At 38.7% G+C, this 20,442-nt stretch overlaps 1 protein-coding gene across 1 annotated transcript in view; it reads right to left on the reverse strand.

Moving 5' to 3' along the window:
- Positions 1–20,442, reverse strand: part of ATRN (attractin) — a 154,383-nt gene that overhangs the window by 76,737 nt on the left and 57,204 nt on the right. The window contains exons 7-12 of the mRNA XM_077767044.1: positions 15,547–15,637; positions 14,518–14,761; positions 13,578–13,761; positions 12,184–12,338; positions 8,983–9,067; positions 178–398 (exon numbers count right to left, since the gene is read on the reverse strand). Coding sequence (XP_077623170.1) covers positions 178–398; positions 8,983–9,067; positions 12,184–12,338; positions 13,578–13,761; positions 14,518–14,761; positions 15,547–15,637 — 980 coding nt within the window. The remainder of the gene's footprint in view (positions 1–177; positions 399–8,982; positions 9,068–12,183; positions 12,339–13,577; positions 13,762–14,517; positions 14,762–15,546; positions 15,638–20,442) is intronic.

Raw genomic sequence — 20,442 nt, forward strand, 5'->3', positions numbered from 1 at the left:
TGTTTAGAAACCAATCTTCAACCACCCATAAACCTTTGCACCAGTTATTACCAAATAATTTTGGATAATGAATATAAAAATGCTAAGTGCTTCCACAATTGTGGAATTGTGCTTCCACAATTCAGTTAAAATGAGATTTCAAATTAATTAAATTTTAAGAAAAGGATAAAAACATACTTCTTTTGGAAAAACATTCTGATTTTAGCTTTTCTTCTTGCACTTCAGTTGCCAACTCCCAGGAGATACACTGAGATGACCCTGCGTCCCACACACACCGGATGCCGGGTCCTGCCGCTACACAAGCAGCTTCACTCCGGTGTGCTTCACATCGTTCCGAGGTGAATACCAGGATGTCACTGAGGAGGAGACTATTGAAACCACCAAATACGTACATGGTGCTGCAGGGAGGGAAAAAAAAGGAGAGGAGTAGTTTACTGAACGTTTCTTTAAATAAATGCATGAGATGCTTTTCACAGTCTTTAGACAAATGCCCAACAGTTCGGGATGTGATGTGAATAAACTATGGTATATCCACACAGTGAAAGAGCAGTCGGTAGATGTAAAAAGGAATGAGAACGATTTCTACATACTGCTATGGAGGGATCTTCAGGATATATTGCTTTGTGAAAAAAAAAGAAAATGCAGAGTAAAGTACACATTATACGTTACCATTTATCTAGTGAGAGGAGGTGAAAAAGGAAATCACACACACATATATTCATTTTTCATTTTAAAAACAACAAAGCTTTTCTTTAAACATTTTTTAATGTTTATTTTTGAGAGAGAGAAAAGGGGGGGGGCGCAAGTGGGGGAAGGGCTGAGAGAGAGGGAGACAGGGTCTGAAGCAGGCTCTGAGCTGACAGCAGACAGCCCGATGTGGGGCTTGAACTCATGAACCACGAAACCATGACCTGAGCCGAAGTAGGACACTTAATCCACTGAGCCAGCCAGGCAGTCCAACAAAGCTCTTCAATTTATCATCTTAAAAGAGTTAGACCAACTGGTAGCAATGAATAGGACTAGTATTTAGACTGTGCTATCTAAAAACCATTCTCTCCCCTACCACTCAAAAAACAAAAACAACCCCCCCACACACACACACACAAAACCCTAGGACTCTTTAAAGGCAATCCCTAGTAAGTCAAGTTTAAAAATAAAAACAAGGGGGAAAAAAACCTAGGCAGAAAAATCAGCAGTGGTACACTGGGGAGACAGACTCTACAGAATGAGCCTAGGCAAGACACTAAACAAACAGCAACAACCCACAATGCTGGAGGTGAGGGAATTAGAACCCAGAATCCATATCTGATATTTCCCAAAATGTTTCATTTTCTTTTTCTTTTCTTTTCCCCATAGACATTCCATTTTATTTGTGCAGTAAAATAAATCTATGTTAACTGATACAATTTCACCATGAACATATAAGATTTTTCACCTTGTCAAAAGGCTTATGTATTTTTTTCCTAATTCTTTTTTTAAAATATAATTTATTGTCGAATTGGCTTACATACAACACCCAGTGCTCACCCCAAGAAGTGCCCCCTCTTCAATGCCCATCACCCCCTTTCCCCTCTCCCCCACCTTCCATTAACCCTTAGTTTGTTCTCCTATTTAAGAGTCTCTTATGGTTTCCCTCCCTCCCAAATGTTTCATTTTCAACAAAATGTTACAATATATGCAAAGAAACAAGAGTGTGAACCAAACAGAGGAAGCAAAGCAGTCAATCAAAACTTTCTGGGACAGCCCACATGTTGGACTCAAGAGACAAAGGCTTCAAACCAGCTATTATAAATATATTCAAAGAAAACTATGTCTGAGAATTAAGTCAAAATAGGATATCAATGACTCAGTAAGTAAAGAATATCCATAAAGAGATACAAATTATAAGGAACAATTAAAAGGAAGTTCTGGAGTTGAAAAGTTTACAGTAAGTGAAATGAAAAACTCATTAGAAGGACTCAGGTGACTTGACTTGGAAGAGGAAAGAAACAGTGAATTTAAAGATATATCAATAGTACCATAATGGACTCTTAAATACAGAGAACAAAGTGAAGGTTGTTGTTGGAAGATTGCGTGGGGGGGTGGGCTAAGTGGGGGATGGGCATTAAGGAGGGCACTTGTTGGGATGAGCACTGGGAATTGATGAACCACTAAATTCCATTCCTGAAATCATTATTACACTATATGTTAACTAACTTGGATTTAAATACAATTTTAAAAATTAAAAAAAGATACATCAATAGTGATTATTTAATCTGAGGAAAAAAATTTTTTTAAATCAAAGAAAATGAAAAGAGCTTCAGAGACTTGTGGCATACTATCAAGCATCCAACATAAGCACAATGGGAGTCCCAGAAAGAAAAAAGTGAGAGAGAAGAGAAAACACATTTAAAGAAATAATGGTTGAAAACTCCCCAGATTTGATGAAAATGATTAATCTATACATCCATAAAGTTCAACAAAATCCAAGTAGGATAATCATAAAAAGATCTACACATTATAATCAAAAGCTGCTGAGGGAAGGTGGTTGGAGGATGGGCTAAATGGGTGATGGGTATTAAGGAGGATGCTTGTTGTGTTGAGCACTGGATGTTACATATGTAAGTGACGAATCACTAAATTCTACTCCTGAAACTTAATTAATTAATTAAATTGCTGAAAAGCCTAGAACAAAGAGAAACTCTTGAAAGCAACAGAGGTAGGATAACTCATCACATACAAGAGAATCACATTAAGATTAATGGCTAAGGGGCGCCTGGGTGGCTCAGTCGGTTAAGCGTCCGACTTTCACTTAGGTCATGATCTCGCGGTTCGTGGGTTCGAGCCCCGCGTCGGGCTCTGTGCTGACTGCCAGCTCAGAGCCTGGAGCCTCTTTCAGTCTGTGACTCCCTCTCTCTCTGACCCTCCCCTGCTCACGCTGTCTCTCTCTCCCCTAGAAATAAATAAAAATGTTAAAATAAATAAATAAATAAAATGAGCATCATGAAGTTTACTTGTTAAAAAAAAAAAAAAAAGATTAATGGCTAAGACATGTGTAGCAAGATGGATGGACCTGGAGGGTGTTATGCTGAGTGAAATAAATCAGGCAGAGAAGGACAAATATCATATGTTTGCACGTATAGGAGGATTAGGAGGAACTTAACTGAGGAACAAGGGGGAGAAGAAGGGGGGAAATGGTGGGAGAAAGGGAGAGAGGCAAACCATGAGAGACTCTTGAATGCTGACAAAAACTGAGGACTGATGGATGTGGGGGGAGGGGGGATGGGCATGGAGGAGGGCACTTGTGGGGATGAGCACTGGGTGTTATGTGGAAACTAATTCAACAATAAACTATTTGTAAAAAAAAAAAAAAAAGGAAAAGCAGAAAAAAAAAGAAAAGAAAAGATTAATGGCTAAGACACAATGGAAGCCAGAAGGCAGAGGACTGAGATACTGAAAGTACGGAAAATAAAAGATGTCAAATAAGATTTCTCTATCCAACAAAACTATCCTTCAACAATGAAACCGAAATAAAGACATCCCCAGATAAACAAAGACTAAGAAAATTATTTGCTGGCAGGCCTCCCTTGCTGAGAAAGAGTAGAGGAACAGTAATAGTTGAAGACTTCAATATCTCACTCTTAGTAATGAGAGAACAACTAGACATAAAATCAACAAGGATACACAAGACTTGAACAACATTATCAACCGATTTGACCTAGCTAACAACTAAGGAACACTCCACCCAAAGAGAGCAGCACATACATTCTTTTCAAGGGCAAATGGAACATTCTCCAGAATAGACAATATGTTAGACCATAAAAAAAACTCGGTAAATATTTGCAGATTTTCCCCACTCCCTTCAATAAGTGTTTTGTTTTTTTTTTTAAAGAAATCTTCAAAGTATGTTCTCTAATCCCCAAAATGGAATTGAATTAGAAATCAAGAGGCAGAAAGTCTGTGAACTCCACAAATATTTGAAAAATAAACAACATATTCTGAATAATCTATGGGTCAAAGAAGTCACAAGGGAAATTAGAGAACATTTTTAACTAAATAAAGACAAAAATATGCCATTTCAAAAATTTATGGGATGGGATTAATGTAGTACTTAGAGACAAACTTATAACTTTAAACACATACATTAGGGGTAAAAAAAAAAAGATCTAAAGTCAATAACCTAAGCTTCCACCTTAAGAAACTAGAGAAAGAAAAGCAAACAAAACCCAAAGTAATCAGAAGGGAGAAAATGATATAGAGAAAAACAATAAAATATATTTTTAAAAAAACAGAAAAATGAGTGAAATCAGAAGTTTGTTTTTTGAAAAGATCAAAAAAATTGACAACCCTTTGACTAGAATGACCAAGAACATAGAAGATAAATTAAGAAAATTAGGAATGAAGAAGGGATATCAATGTGGACCTTATAGGCATTAAAAAACATATAAAGAAATATTATGAACTTTTATGCCAAGAAGTTAGACAACTTAAATGCAACAAATTCCTAGCAAGACTTCCTACTGAAACTAACTCATTCCTCAAAAAGTAAAAAGTATAGCTATAATATGATTCAGCAATTCCACTTCTGGGTATACACCCCAAAGAACTGAAAGCTAGGACTCAAATACTTATTTGTACATCCATGTTTATAGCAGCATTATTTGCAACAGGCAAAAGTTGGAAGCAAACCAAGTATCTACTGATACACAGAATGTGGTATGTATACACAAGGGAATATTATTCAGCCTTAAAAAGGAAAGAAATTCTGACACATGTACAGTATGGATGAATGAACCCTGATGATATTCTGCTAAGTGAAATAAGCTGGCCAAAACCAAACAAACACTGTATGATTCCAACTAAAGGTACCCAAAGGAGTTAAATTCGTAGAGACAGAAACTAGAATGCTGGCTGCCAAAGGCAGGGGCAGAACAGAATGAGGAGTTACTGTTTCATGGGGAGAGTTTAAATTCTGCATGATGAAAAAGTTCAGGATGGCAGTGATGGTTACACACAGTGCAAACATACTTAACGCCACTAAACCATACATTTAAAAACGGTTAAGATGGTATATCTTATGTTATGAAAATTTTATCACAATTAAAAAAAAACTAAAGAAACTACTTAACAAGAAATAGAAAATCTGAACAGATAAACCTACCACAAGTAAAAAAACTGAATTACCAATTTAAAAATCTTCCCACAAAGAAAAGCCCAGTCCCAGATGAATTCTACTAAGTCCCTAATGAATTCTATCAAATATCGAACATGTAAAGTCGTAATACCAATCCTTTATGAACTCTTCCAGAAAACAGAGGGGGAAAGAATACCTCTCAATTTATTCTGTCCAGTACTAATTAGACAAATATGTCATAAAAATCACAAAACTATGGAGCAATATCCCTCATGAATAAAGACAGGGGTCGTTTTTGAACAAGGACATTTTGTGGGTGATGGATATGTTACCTTGACTGTGGTGATGATTTTACAAGTGTATACTTCTGTCAAAATTTATCAAATTATACACTTTTAGTACATTCAATTTGTTGTATGTATCAACTCCACTTCAATAAAGCCATAGATGCAGAATCACACCTATGCAAAATAAAAGCAATTGTGTAACAGCTCCAGGGAAAGTTCTTAAATGCTACCATGGAAGGCCCATGCCAGCAAATGATGCAGTCTATATCACAAAGCATACTGGGCTATATCTGCCACACACATTGTATCTCTCTTATGTGATATTTGCTGGTACATCCTCAATCCTGCCATCCACTGTGCCAGATTAGAACCTGAAGAAAGAGTTAGGCTGGGGACTGTATAGACAGGAGGCACAACACCATCCTTAAATATAATAATCTCTTACAAAAATCTGAAGAACAGAAACAAGATCAATGGGCAGAAGACAGAAGACAGAGAGAAGCGGATTCCAGATAATATAAAGGAGAACCCGCAAGTAACTGGTGTCTGCAGAAAAGGAAGGAACTTCCTTTTTAGGTGAGTTTTCCACCCCTGGACATGTTCAAAGGGATGCCTGCATTAAGTGGAAGTTTCGAGCAGAAGACTTCCAGATCTCTTCCAACTCCAAGATGCTACGATGTGCCAGCAAGTTTAGAACTAACCCACCTGACGTGTCAGGTAATTCACTCTCACTTGCCTCAATTTCTTTCAAATTAACACAAGGCTAACTTACTGAAACATAAAGATTTTGTGGCTCTCTTAAGTATTTGCCATATATTATATTTAAAAATTGACACATTTCAATTACCAAAAATGAGCCTCACATTTAATTTTTCATCTCATTATTGGTTTAGTATCACATTAAGCAGTCTGGATTCAACTAGTCAATCTGCTGCTTCAACCAAATAAGCTCCATTCCCCTCCCAGTACAGCTGGTGTTTTCAGCAATTCTAAATCCATCTGGTCACACGTCGGCCATGGGAGGTACGCGGAGCCCTTCAAAAAGGCCTGGAGCCAGCAAGTGAAAGGTGCAGCAGCATCTACGCAGCCTCGGTGCCTCAGAGCCAGCTCTTCTTCCCGCCTACTTCACAAAGCCCACGAAAACAACTAAGTGAGGCACGGCTGCCCCAATGCTGCATATCGACTAAGAAAACCAGCACTTGGAATATGGGATACGAAGAAATGAAGTGAATCCAAGTTTCTATCTCAGTAAATTCATTCACAAGATTAAACTAGCCGTGGCCTCTCTCGTCATCCGCTGCCCTCTGCCAACCCTACCCCCCACGCACAGATTATTCACTTATAGGCCCAAACATACCACTGGAATGACACAAAAATGAAAACATTATCATAGCCCAGCAAGCCATTCTGAGTTTTGATTCGTGGGTAAATTCTATCATATGGTAAACTGTCAACCTCTCTGAGTTTGTATAAAACCAAAGACTGTTTTAATAGAAGATCCATTTATCTGCTAGTTACCATCACTGTAGTAACAGCCGCCACGATTTAGCAAATGCCCAGTATGTGCCAAATCCCGTGCCAGGAGAACCAGGGGCACAAAGATGAATAAAGCGGAGGCCAGGCACCTGTAGGCAAGGGGACGACAAAACGGCGCCTCCACTTTTCAGATGAAAGCATCAAGAGGCAGGCACTAGAAAACTTCAGCGTTTTCCTCACTGATAAAGTACAAGCTTACAATTTAAGATGACACTTCAAATAAGTAAGGTTGTCAACTTATACTACCAAATGTTCTCATAGGAAAACCATATTTATCACTGAATTTCAGCTAAGTTATTACTTTAAAAAGATGTCCTCTTTTCCCAATATCCAAGTATGTGAATTCTGTCGATTCTTCCCTCATGATGTCCCCCAAACATGTTGCAGGCTTGCTTTTCCTAATCCCAGGTCTTCATCTCATCTTGCAACATAACAATAGAAATTCTGAATGTTCAGGACATCCTAACATAATGTTGGCGTTATAGCACTTATATAGTTCTAGGATTGACAAGGCTCAGAAGTTTAGACGGTTAAATAATTAACACTCATAACAGCTGAAACAAAATGGGAAAAATTAAGAACGTGATTAGGCTGTTTGGCAAATCAAAAATCTTTAAAGCACAGAGTAACGAACAGGCAGAGTGGCCATTCTGGACCCCCCTTCTCCAGCGGCAGATGCATGAAGAGCTCTGTTAGCTTGGGCCAGGCATTTTTGAGCGATGCAATGAAATGGAGTACAGACTTCAGATTATTGAAAGACTACAGATTGATCTATATGAAGTTTCATAATCTTCCCATCTCTATTCCTCTACCTCATCCACCCTTGAAATCTGTCCTTACCACTCAGATACAACTGTGAGACCTGACAACCCAACAGCGCAAACAACAGCAAACAGCAGAGGGCGGAAGACAGAAACTGCACATAACTTTTGCTGTCCCACGAGACAGCACCAAACACAGCATACTCCTGCATGCCAATGAAACCACACCAACAAACCTGGCATCAGAAGGAATTCAAATCCACGTCAGATTTTTTTCCCTCTTTTTAAAAAAAATTTTTTTAATCTAACTTATTGTCAAGTTAGCTAACATACAGTATGTACAGTGTGCTCTTGGTTTTTGGGGGTAGATTCCCGTGGTTCATCGCTTACATACAACACCCAGTGCTCATCCGAAAAAGTGCTCTACTCAATATCCATCACTCATTTTCCCCTCTCCCCTGCCCCCCATTCAACTCTCAGTTTTCTTCTCAGTATTTAAGAGTCTCTTATGGTTTGCCTCCCTGTTTGAAACTATTTTTCCCCCTTTCCTTCCCCCATGGTCTTCTGTTAAATTTCTCAAGTTCCACATATGAGTGAAAACATATGATATCTGTCTTTCTCTGACTGACTTATTTCACTTAGTGTAGTATCTTCCAGTTCCATCCACGTTGTTGCAAATGACAAGACTTCATTCTTTCTCATTGCCAAATAGTATTCCTTTGTATATACATATCACATCTTCTTTATCCATTCATCAGTCAATGGACATTTGGGCTCTTCCCATAATTTGGCTATTGTTGAAAGTGCTGCTATACATATTGGGGTCTATGTGCCCCTATGAATCAGCATTCCTGTATCCCTTGGATAAATTCCTAGTAGTGCTATTACTGGGTCATAGAGAGTACTTCTATTTTTAATTTTTTGAGGAACCTCCACACTGTTTTCCACACTGGCTGCACCAGTTTGCATTCCCACCAACACTGCAAGAGTGTTCCTGTTTCTCCACATCCTCGCCAACATCTGTCATTTCCTCAGTTGTTCATTTTAGCCACTCTGACTGGTGTGAGGTGGTATCTCAATGTAGTTTTGATTTGTATTTCCCCATATCAATATTTTAAATATACATCAGGAAGTCCATATGTACAAAATTTTGTGAAAAAGTAATGGGCTGAGGGAATTCTGCAAATAACATATAAGTCCAACTCCACTACTTCATGTTTAACTTCACCTTCATTTTAAACACAAAAGAAAAGGAGCAAGTGCTTCTTCTTCTCCAGTTATTTACCTGTTGTGTAAGACTGCCGAATGGCCAAATCTGTTGACATCATGGTGAAGATCAGGTCTGGGAAGCACTGACCAGCGGTCACAAGCTAGGAGCAAGAAAAATGCATTTCAGAAGCAATCACTATTCATAATCAGTTTGGAACTGGCATCTTCTCTGGGAAGAAGACTGCAATAAGCACAACCTCATAAAATATCTCTCTCAGTTTTTCTTAATCACACCATTATTTCTGAGGTAAAATACAGCAGCAGCAAAACAACAGGGCATGAGAGGTAGGACAATATGACAACTCTAATTCACGAATGCATGCAACAGCCATGACACTCACATCACTCACTCTGCTGTCTACCACTTTACCCACTAGAATGTTTCTTAAACTTAATTCGACATTTTTCAAAACTTACATAAGCAAAATAGGTGGGTTCCATAATTATTTTCCACTCCATACTGATTTGCCAAAACTCAGTAGCTAAAACAGGAAAATACAGTGGAAAAGGAAAACTAAAAAAAAAAAAATTTAAGTTCCAACTTTGGGGTGTCTGGGAGGCTCAGTTAGTTGAGCATCTGACTTTGGCTCAGGTCATGGTCATGATTTCACAGTTCATGAGTTTGAGCCCCACGATGGGCTCGCTGCTGTCAGTGCAGAGCCTGCTTTAAGATCTTCTCTGTCCCCCGCTCTCTCTGTCCCTCCCCTGCTCACAGGCTTTCTCTATCAAAAATAAATAAAACATTAAGAAAAAAACAGTTCGAACTTCATCTAATTTTTTTTTTAACGTTTTTTATTTATTTCTAGGAGAGAGAGAGATACAGCGTGAGCAGGGGAGGGTCAGAGAGAGAGGGAGTCACAGGCTGAAACAGGCTCCAGGCTCCGAGCTGGCAGTCAGCACAGAGCCCGACGCGGGGCTCGAACCCACGAACCGCGAGATCATGACCCAAGCGAAAGTCAGACGCTTAACCAACTAAGCCACCCAGGCGCCCCTCATCTAATTTTTTTAAAAGTCCTTTTCTAGGTTCCCTAGACCTACCAATTTTTCTCTGTTCTGTCCCATGTCATTAACTTCTTTTCTGTACCTTGATCCAACCGGTGCTGCAGAACCCTACCAACCTCACCCACACTCCCTCGCAGAGACACTCAGACACGCACACTCTCTAAGCAACCGTTCTTCCACCTGATCCAGGCCTTTATTCAACCCTGACAACAGCTTTCACTTCCTTCTCCCCAGCCTAGACTCTGTGGTCTTCTTCACACAGAGAACAGAGGCCACCAACTCTCATAGCTTCCTGTCCGCCCACCTTGCTTCCCTCCCTAAAACCACAGGGTGGTGGGGACTCCTTCCTCTTGCCACCTGGTTTTTACCACAGCATTTAAATGTGCCGAAGGAGGCACTCAACTTACGTAAGCCCTCTCTTCCCTTCACAGAGAAGTGTGTGGTTGTTGTTTTCTCTTTTCTTTTTTTTACTAAAACAGTTAACATTCATGGTGTATCTCTCACCTTACATCACTGCTATCTGGATTATTCCTCCTCCCTGTCTAGAGGCTAACAAAGGACATCTTTGTTGCTAAATCCAACAGGCTCTAGAGTCCTTGTTTTACTTAATTCCTCTGCAGCCATTGTTAACTGCTCCCTCACAGATCACCAATCTTGCCTCACTTTCCTCCTGCTTCTCTGACATGTTTTCACAGTCTCCACTCTCCTTCAGCCTTCTTTATCCACCCATCCTCTGGCTGTCTGTTCATCCCTCATGACACATGTTCCCTAGAGGCTCACCCCTGCCTAGGGCTTCCCACTGACCTCTATATGGCTTGGTCCCATAGTCATTTCCAGCTGAACATGCCCCTAAGCCCAATTACTCCCTTCCTCCCAACCCAGTCCCTCTCCTTTTACTTCTAGTCTTGGTAAAAAGCATCTTCTACCATGGCCACACCAAGATACCCAGCAATAAGGTATAAGTGCCGTCTAACTTCACCCAGCTTATTTCCTCGGGACCCAGCCTGGATGGCCTCTCCTCAAGAAGGCTTCCCCTGACCATAACCCTAACTCAAGCGAGTACGCTTGAGTTAAGGAATGCCCACAAATGCTCTCATGTATTCTTCTCAGAGCAAGTAACATCCTGAATTGCAGCGATATTGTCTACTCAGTTCTATGCCTCCTCCACTATGAGGCCGAACACTGTAATTTACTCATTTTACAATCTCCAAGCTTAGTGGCTGACACATACACGTCTGTTAAAAAAGAACATCCGAGGAGACAAGAGAACTTCTAGTATTTGTTTCACATGAACACATACTGCCCTCTTCTGGTCAAGTATATTACCACAGCAAAATTTTTAAAAATTCCATGTCAAGAAGTATTATGGCAAGAATGTGTAAAACCAGTTTTTAAGGAATGAGATAAAGCTATTGGTTAAACCAATTTAACACAATGCTGGTGGTCACAACTACATAACACTATCATATAAGTCATTCATTTGTAACACAGAGGCTAGTCACCCCAACCCATCCACAAAAATTAACATTCAACTAATTAATGGGAGTGACTTCACTTCATAGAACTCAAGAAAAATATTGAAAATTTAAATAAGAATATAAACAAGAACTTAATATAGAAGTAATACTTTTTAAAAGATGCGCAATATTTGTTACATGAATATAAAAAATACCATTTGGGGGGCACCTGCGTGGCTCAGTTGGTTAAGCGTCCAACTTCAGGTCTGGTTATCATCTTGCAGTTTGTGAGTTCAAGCCCCATGTGGGGCTCACTTTGGATCCTCTGTCCCCCACCTCTCTCTCTGCCCTCCCTCCCACTCTCGCATGCTCGCTCTCTCAAAAATAAATAAATATTAAAAAAAAAATTTTTTTAAGTGCCATTTGGGCCTCCTTCAAATGGCCTCACCATTTTAAACTAGAAATATTTTCAGTTTCTTTTAAAATGTTGTTGATAGGGCACCTGGATGGTTCAGTCGGTTGAGCGTCTGACTTCAGCTCAGGTCATGATCTCAAGGTTCATGGGTTAAAGCCCCATATCAGTCTCTGCATTGACAAGTAAAGCCTGGTTCAGGTTCTCTGTCTCCCTCTCTCTCTGCCCTTCCCTCATTAACGCTCTCTCTCTCTCAAAAATAAACATACATACACACATAACTCCATAAAATGTTGCTTATAGACAAAAAAATTCTTCAAAGCTAAAATGGGTTTGGGAAACTTACCAATGTCGTAAGCCATGAAATCTGAAGAGAAGCATTTGGCGCCATGGCTCATGGACGTGTCATTGTGTGTGTTTCCTCCAAACACCAGCATGGTTCCACTCACTATCACAGCTGTGTGCAAGTAACGGAAAAATCGGCTGTCCTTAAGAATGGTCCTTTTGAGTTTATTTAAAAATAATAAATACAAGGTTAGTTTTTTAGGATATTTATTGTCTATTTGCTAATGCAAACAAAACCATTTTCTTAACTCTAGAACCAAATGTGCAAATGCTTCTAGATTTTCCCCTATATATAAGTAACTTTCTCAACAATAAGTAAATCTGTAAATCTTAAAGGCCTATGAAAATCTTCACCTTAAAATGATCATACCTTATGACCCTATAATTCCAGTTCACATAAAATACAAGACAAAAGCTTGTGTACAATGCCTTATTAATAAGCTAAAAACTAGAAACCAGAACTTCCAACCGTTCAGGCTCAGTACACCTGAGTTTTTACACAGCCACTAAAAATGGCAGACATTTTAATGACTGACATAATATAAAATGGTGTCCATAGCATGGTCTCAAAATATGTAAGGAAATACAAAAGGAGTGAAGAGAAACCATTGCTTTATATAATCACATTACTTCATAATTCAAATCTGCTTTGTATTTATTAAAATTAGCATACATTACATAGTTCAATTTATAGGAGTGGGAGGAGAGCTCTAATTTAGGTTCTGAGACCACCTCTGTTGGATGATTCCATGCAATTGCAGTAACTAACCCCAATGATGACACTTCGGTCATCAAGAAAAGGTTAAGAAATGGATAGATTCTACGTAATTACAACAATGTGCATAAACTCAGCTTTGTAGAACAATTTATTCCTCAGGATTCTGAAGAGCTAAAATGTTACAGTGGTACTGAGTGTCTGAAAATTGGAAAACCTGGGGCGCCTGGGTGGCTTAGTCGGTTAGGCAACCAACTTTCGCTCTGTTCGTGGGTTCGGGCCCCGCGTCGGGCTCTGTGCTGACTGCCAGCTCGGAGCCTGGAGCCTGTTTCAGTCTGTGACTCCCTCTCTCTCTGACCCTCCCCTGCTCATGCTGTCTCTCTCTCTCTCGTAGAAATAAATAAAACATTTAAAAAAAAAAAAAAAGATACATTTGAAAATTGGAAAACCAGTCAAAAAATATTAAGCATTTTCTAATCAATCTACTACAAAATTACAGAATAATGCAACCAAAATAAATACTAGCTACACTCTCACTTTCTGCTTCTTTCCCAATTTTCCTGTCTACAATGCTGAAGAGAATTATCTGCTAGGCCCGAAACCAAAAATATAACATAATATTTTCCTGACAATTGCCAGAATTCATAGCCTAGAGTAAAAGCTCAAGAAAAAGCACCCACCACATCTGGGTGTCCACCTCATATCTGTAGAGATCATCTGCAAGCCGGTATTTATTGGCGCTGAAAGCCTTGTAGCCCCCATGAACGTACAAGGCCCTGGTCCTGTGGTCATAGACGCTGCTATGGCCATAGCCCCCTTGGACAAGGGCACCCTGGGTATGTAATATACTCCACGTGTTCTTAGCTGGAAGGGGAAAACAGTTAAAGGCAAACGTTGCAGGCTCCTCCTCTCTAATACTTTAAATGACCAATTAGTTTACAACACAAGAGATTTCAGGAGACTTGATACATATAAATTTCTTTTATATTTTAATTTTTAAAGGAAGACCATCTAAAACTTATAACAAAACCATGAGGACAAACATCAACATGTTAAATGATCCGATGTTCTAACACACCATGCAGGAAAATAATTACATTAAATTTAAAAGATTCAGATTCCTCTCAGTTGAATAATTCATATCCCGTGACCTTCAGTGACCAATACGCAGATGTACTTTATGGGCCTACTTTCTCAAACTATCAATTAATGGGCAGTACTCCTGCACCCACAACAGCAGACATAATAAAATTTAACCAATGGAAAAATTACACATTACATTAAGGGAAATCACAGTCCGTTAACCCAATCTCTAAAGGGTGGTCTAAATTTTTTTTCATCAGAATACTTGTAGTTCCAAACCATTTTTATATATTTACTTTCTTTTCAACACCCAAAGCATTTAGTGCCATCTTTGGCTGCTCACCAAACTGAAAGTAACAAATATATACTACATCGCAGCAGCTACACTCTGAATTTCATTAGTAATATAGCAACATTCACTGCATTTCAAGATAAAGTACTGGGTCAGTGTTAGGTGGAATCTTGTTAAACAGAATAAAAAGGGCAAAGGTTTTAGATTTGCCATCAAAAAAGAATCACTAGAAAAAGCACACCTACCCAAGTCATATTCTTGTACATTGCTTATATATCCATAGAGAGGACAATGACCAAAGATGACCAGCATGACCACTCGGCCAGTTTTCAATGTGACGATGTGTGCCGAGTGCCCGACCACTGCATACTGCTCCTTTGCTTTAGGGGTCAACAACACCCATGATTCGTTATGAATATGAAACACTCTCAACTCATTGGTCACATTCCCTGTCGAATCGATTTTCCCTCCATACATGTAAATTTTATCCTAGGGGAAAAAAATGTAAACAAAATTCTAAAAAACATCAAAAGGATCAAATCTGAGAAGGAAAAGGATAAGTTCAAAACCTCAATATTATTTTTAGCTTAAAAAGGGCTAGTGCAATACACCTTACAGTGAATTATTAGGAAAAGACCGGAGAAAGGAACAAGATAAAATGAAACAAAATATATTCCATATCTCTAACACTTCACCACTGTACTTGGACTTCCTCATATGAGATCTCTTATGGTATAAAATAGGTTGGAAAAATAAAGCTGAAAAGTTCCCTTATCCTACCATAAACCACAAAAACAAGGAAATGAAAGTGATTATTCAGTTATATTGCAAGGTGGCTATTCTTGGCTAAACCTGCTAATGAAAATAAAAGCTAATTTATACAGTATTAATTTTTAACGATTTAGTACTACAATCATAATACCCCAGTATAATGTGAGTCCATTAAAATCTCTCAGGTTAAAGTGGTTTCAACTTTAATTTCCACTTACAACATNGTTACTGTTTAATAGGCATAGAGTTGCAGTTTTACAAGATGAAAAGAGTTACAGAGATGGACGGTGGTGATAACTGCACATTAGGAATGTATTTCATACCACTGCACTGTACACTTAAAAATGGTTAAGATGGTAAATTTCACATTATTTGTACATGACCACAATAAAAAAGATTAGAGACAAAAACCCAACATTATATAGCTCTTCAACCACATAATACAATAAAGTAAGCGTGGAAGACTTGAGTTTCTAGCTTAGTACAGAGCAGAGACATTTTACCTTGTATAATGCTAAAGAATGGCCATATCTAACAACCACATTGTTCACAGACCGGTTCAGGGCAAGCCACTCCCTAGAAGCAAGGTCATACCTACAAAACAAACATCATATTTTCACCCAAATGACAAAACAGAGTATCTTTGTTATTTGTGATACTTTTTTATTTGTGATATAATGCAGTTTGAAGATACTAATTAAATGTACCATGCATACAAGAAGGCACCTCTGCAAACAAACAAACCTAACATCTGCAGGGGGAGGGAGGAAGGGTGACATATCAGAGCTTGGGAAGCGGGGCTGGGCTGAACAGCCCTGAGATAAGGGGGAAAAAATCTACTAGAAGTTTCTGATGCTTCCTGAAAACCTCTTCTACACGCAGTCTAAATCATTTGCAAGTTGCATTATACTCAAGGGACACTTACTGCCATAACTTTTCTTTCATTTAATCGTGAAATTGAAGACAGGTACTGAAAAGGAATGGTAATTAAGTAAAAGAAAATTCTCGACTTTTCCTTTACTTTATCTAATTGATTTTTTTAAGTTATATTTTCAAAGAAGCTAGATTATCATTTAGCACTTCAATTATACTATGGATTCATTTAAAGACTTTTAAAATACAAAGTAAACATCATTCCAGACATTTTTGATGCATAAATACAGACAGAAAAATACACTGACAATATATATTTATACAAAGGGGATCATACTATAGTTGATACTTTAAATACTATCAAATTGTATACAATTTAATAGAAAAAAAAGAAACCAATGCTATTGTTCTACTTTAAATAAATGTTTAGTTTCTGTTTCCTCGAATAATCCAAGTTTATTATGAAAAAATTATTATTATGTAAACAAGAAGATATAAGAATGTTTTACTGATACAGTAGTAAAAAAAGGAAATAAATGTCCATCAATAGAAAAATAGAATAATTGGGGCGCCTGGGTGGCTTAGTCGGTTAAGCGTCCGACTTTCGCTTAGGTCATGATCTCGCAGTTCGTGGGTTCGAGCCCCGCGTCGGGCTCTGTGCTGACTGCCAGCTCAGAGCCTGGAGCCTGTTTCAGCCTGTGACTCCCTCTCTCTCTGACCCTCCCCTGCTCACGCTGTCTCTCTCTCTCTCCTAAAAATAAATAAAACATTAAAAAAAAATTTTTAAAAAAGAAAAATAGAATAATTATGTCTATGTAATAAAATTATAGTCTGAAAAATAAATATACTCAACACATTTTCAACATAAACCTCAGAACAATTCCAAGCTATAAAATCAAACTGCAGAATACTATTTCTGTAATAACTAATAGAAAATTTATTAATTCTAATAAATGTTCATATGTATCAAGAGTATAAAGATACATATGTGAACAAATGATACCACAAAATCGGGATACCGATTATCTTTAACACGCAGAGATCTTTAATTATATTAGGAAGGCCTTATTTCCTAACCTAGGTGGTGTGTGCATTAGTATTCATTATTCTTTTCTAAACTTTTCCTTTTGTCTTAAGTATTTTACACATGATCTAAAATAAAATGGGTATTTACTGAATAATACACTAATACCAGCTATAACTATGCATTCTTTGAATATTCCACATTTTTTAAAACACATGAAAAATTATTTAGAGGTTGGATTCACTTTAGTTTTTAAGTTACATACAAAATTAGTTAATTTTAGATAGAACCCATTAACTTCCTGCTTTGAAAGTTGAAAACCTTAGCACTCACATTTCCTCCCATTTCTTCTCCCAATTTTTGTTATGTGATTTTTACACTGTCCCAGTTCATAATACTCACACTCCGTTCTGTAATTGTGATCTTTAGTAGTTCTTTAGTACTGGATCTATATTTTAGCTAAAGCAATCTCTTCACCATCCTCTTTCCTAATTGGCTGGATTTTGCTGCTGAGTGGATTTTTTCTAGTGGAGCTCATATGTGCTCTTTTCCTTAAATTCTCTCATGGTTAAGAATACCTGCTTGGGGGGCACCTGAGTGGCTCAGTCAGGGTTGGGTGTCCGACTTCGGCTCAGGTCATGATCTCACTGTTCATGGGTTTGAGCCTCGCATTGGGCTCTGTGCTGACAGCTCAGAGCCTGGAGCCTGGTTCTGATTGTGTCTCCTACTCTCTCTACCCCTTCCTGCTCACACTCTGTCTTTCAAAAATAAATAAACATTAAAAAAAAAAAAGAATACCTGCTTGCCAGCTTTACAGCTGAATGACATCTTAGCTGGGTATAATATCTTGGGCCATCCTTTCTTGCCTTTAGAACTTTGCAGATGCTGCTCCCTTGAAAAATACTGGTAGTCAATGTTGCTTTGGAGAAGCCCAAGGCTAGTCTGATTTTTTTCCACCTTTCCTGTGGTTTGCTTTTCTGTTTGGAAGTCTGAGGAACTCTCATTCTAATTCTCTCTCCCTCTTCCTCTTTCTCCCTTCTTTCTCTCCCCCTCTCTATTTATTCTTTTTTAAAATCACACTATTGTATTTTACCTGGGTAGAAATAACCAAAATCCATCCAGGGTAATGTCTTTACAAAATGGACTGCATACCACTGTAAGACTTTTGTGGAGTTCTGGTTGTGGGAGGGCTTTCCTGAGAACTGGCATGGCTTCTAAAAGCACTAATATACCTAATGTTCACGTCAGAGACCTGTCTCTGTAAGCTTGAAAGAGAGGAAAGAAACAGATGGAGCCCAAATCCCTAGATGACTTAATCTACTTCTCTTCAAGTGACACAGAGGGTGCTCAATCTGTATCTTATGCATTTTGCTCCTCATAGTCAACAACGAGTCAGCTCAGAGCCTGTTGGAGACACTAAGGTGCTGGCAGGTCCCAATAACCTGGCACAGATGAACAGGCCAAAGTTCTTGCATCATAGGCTGTGACTCTTTTCACAACCCAGAGAAGCAAACGCAAGGCAAGAACAATATTGACGCAATAAAACATAAGAAATTCCAAGCACTAAATAAATTCTTCTGGGAGCTCAGTCCAAGATAATGGAATACTGAACTACTAGTTCTAAGACCTGGACAAGCAGATAAGCAAAGACAAACTTTAGGAATTCAGAAACAGATGTCTTTCAGAGCTGCAGCCATCTCTCTCACAATACCCTCCTTGATGGCTGCTATCACAATGACAATCACAGCACAGGCCACAGGCTCCACCGCCCACAGGGTCCTGGATTCCAGTCACAGTGTCTGACCATCCAGAGACCACGGCAAAGGTTCTGTGGAGGCTGAACATGACCCCAGCCAGAGGAGGCACAGAACTACCTGAGAGGCTTCCCGTCCAATAATTTGCCGTTTATCCTAAAAGTTCAATAACTTGATCAAATCAGGTCTTATTGAACAGCTATACAATTTTCCTGAAACCTCTTGTACTATTTCAATCCATTTGTCCTATTTGTTGGGTTCTTTTCTTCAGCGACAGCACTTATCTTTATATTGGATCTCCTGTTTTCCATGTGTCTTTGCTTTTCTAATTATTTCAGCCTGTATTCGTTGGAATGTCTATAAAGCTGTCAGTAATTCAATTTTCTTTCTAGGTTTTGCTGTATATAATTTATTTACATTTCCTTAGATGCATAATCTCCCATTTCATCTCATTGTTATTATTTTCCTTTCTCTCAGTTTGTTTTTCTAAATTCAAATCCTCATTAAGTTGATGTGCGGCATGCAGCAGTTGGAAGGAATTGCCTCATTTTTCCTCTCTGATCAGCTGACAGCACTTACAAGCTGTTTTCTTCCTCTTTATTTTTCTATCATAGAATATTTGTGTTAGCTACAATGTGATTTCTTTCATCTTGCTTGTGATTAGACATTGTCCTCTAGACATTTATAAAGTGTGGGTGATTTCTTAAATCTTTTTCTGGAATATCTAAGACAAGTTATCCTTCCATCCTAGCTTTATTGTGAGAACTGGTATTTTCTCTTCTATCCACTTTTCTGAAGTCTGAGGACATGCTGGGGCTCAGATGGAGGAGTATGCAGCCTATTAGAATAATCTACCCAGACTCTGCTCTCCTTTGAGATTTTAAGTCTCCTACCCCAGTGGTCAATGCATATCCCAAATTAAAAGAAGCCTGGACTTCTGGGCAGAGTGAGTCAGCCAACCAATTGATTTTCCCTCTTTTTACCCAATCCTCCCCAGCAACAATTTCTAATTTCTCCTACTCTTTAATTAAGAGGGTGAAACAACAATGATATTCATTCAGTTTGCTTCTTTCCAGATTTGGGCTATTTGTGAGAACTCTCAGAACCTCACCCACATGGTGTCTGTGGGGCAGAACAGGGAGTCAGTCTTACCGTTTCTGTGAATCTGTTTTAAAGTTTACTGGGGCCACCTGGGTGGCTCAGTCCATTAAGTGTCTGGCTCAGGACATGGTGAGTTCAAGCCTCACAATGGGTTCTGTGCTGATGGTGCAGAGCCTGCTGGGAATTCTCCCTCCCTCTTATCCCCCTCCCCTTGTGGTGTCTCTCTCTCAAAATAAATACACTTAAAAAAAAAAAACTTCCTGGATTAGGTATTTGGTTATCTGCTGCTCAATATCTTACTTTTTCTTTTAAAAAATTTATTTTATTAAAAAAAATTTTTTAATGTTTATTCATTTTTGAGAGAAAGACAGAGTGTGAGCAGGGGAGGGGCAGAGAGAGAGGGAGGAGACACAGAATCAGAAGCAGGCTCCAGGCTCTGAGCTGTCAGCACAGAGCTCGACGTGAGGTTGAAATTCACAAACCACAATATCATGACCTGAGCCAATGTCGAACACTTAACCAACTGAGCCACCCAGGAGCCACCACCCCCTCCCCCCCCACCAAAATGTTTTTAAACTCTTTTTTGCTTAAGGGAAGAAAATCCAGTGATAAAATTTCAATTCGAAATCTTAACCCAGGAGACAAAG

The sequence above is a fragment of the Crocuta crocuta genome, unplaced genomic scaffold, assembly GCF_008692635.1.
Source record: "Crocuta crocuta isolate KB4526 unplaced genomic scaffold, BGI_CrCroc_1.0 scaffold15, whole genome shotgun sequence".
Lineage (NCBI taxonomy): Eukaryota > Metazoa > Chordata > Mammalia > Carnivora > Hyaenidae > Crocuta > Crocuta crocuta.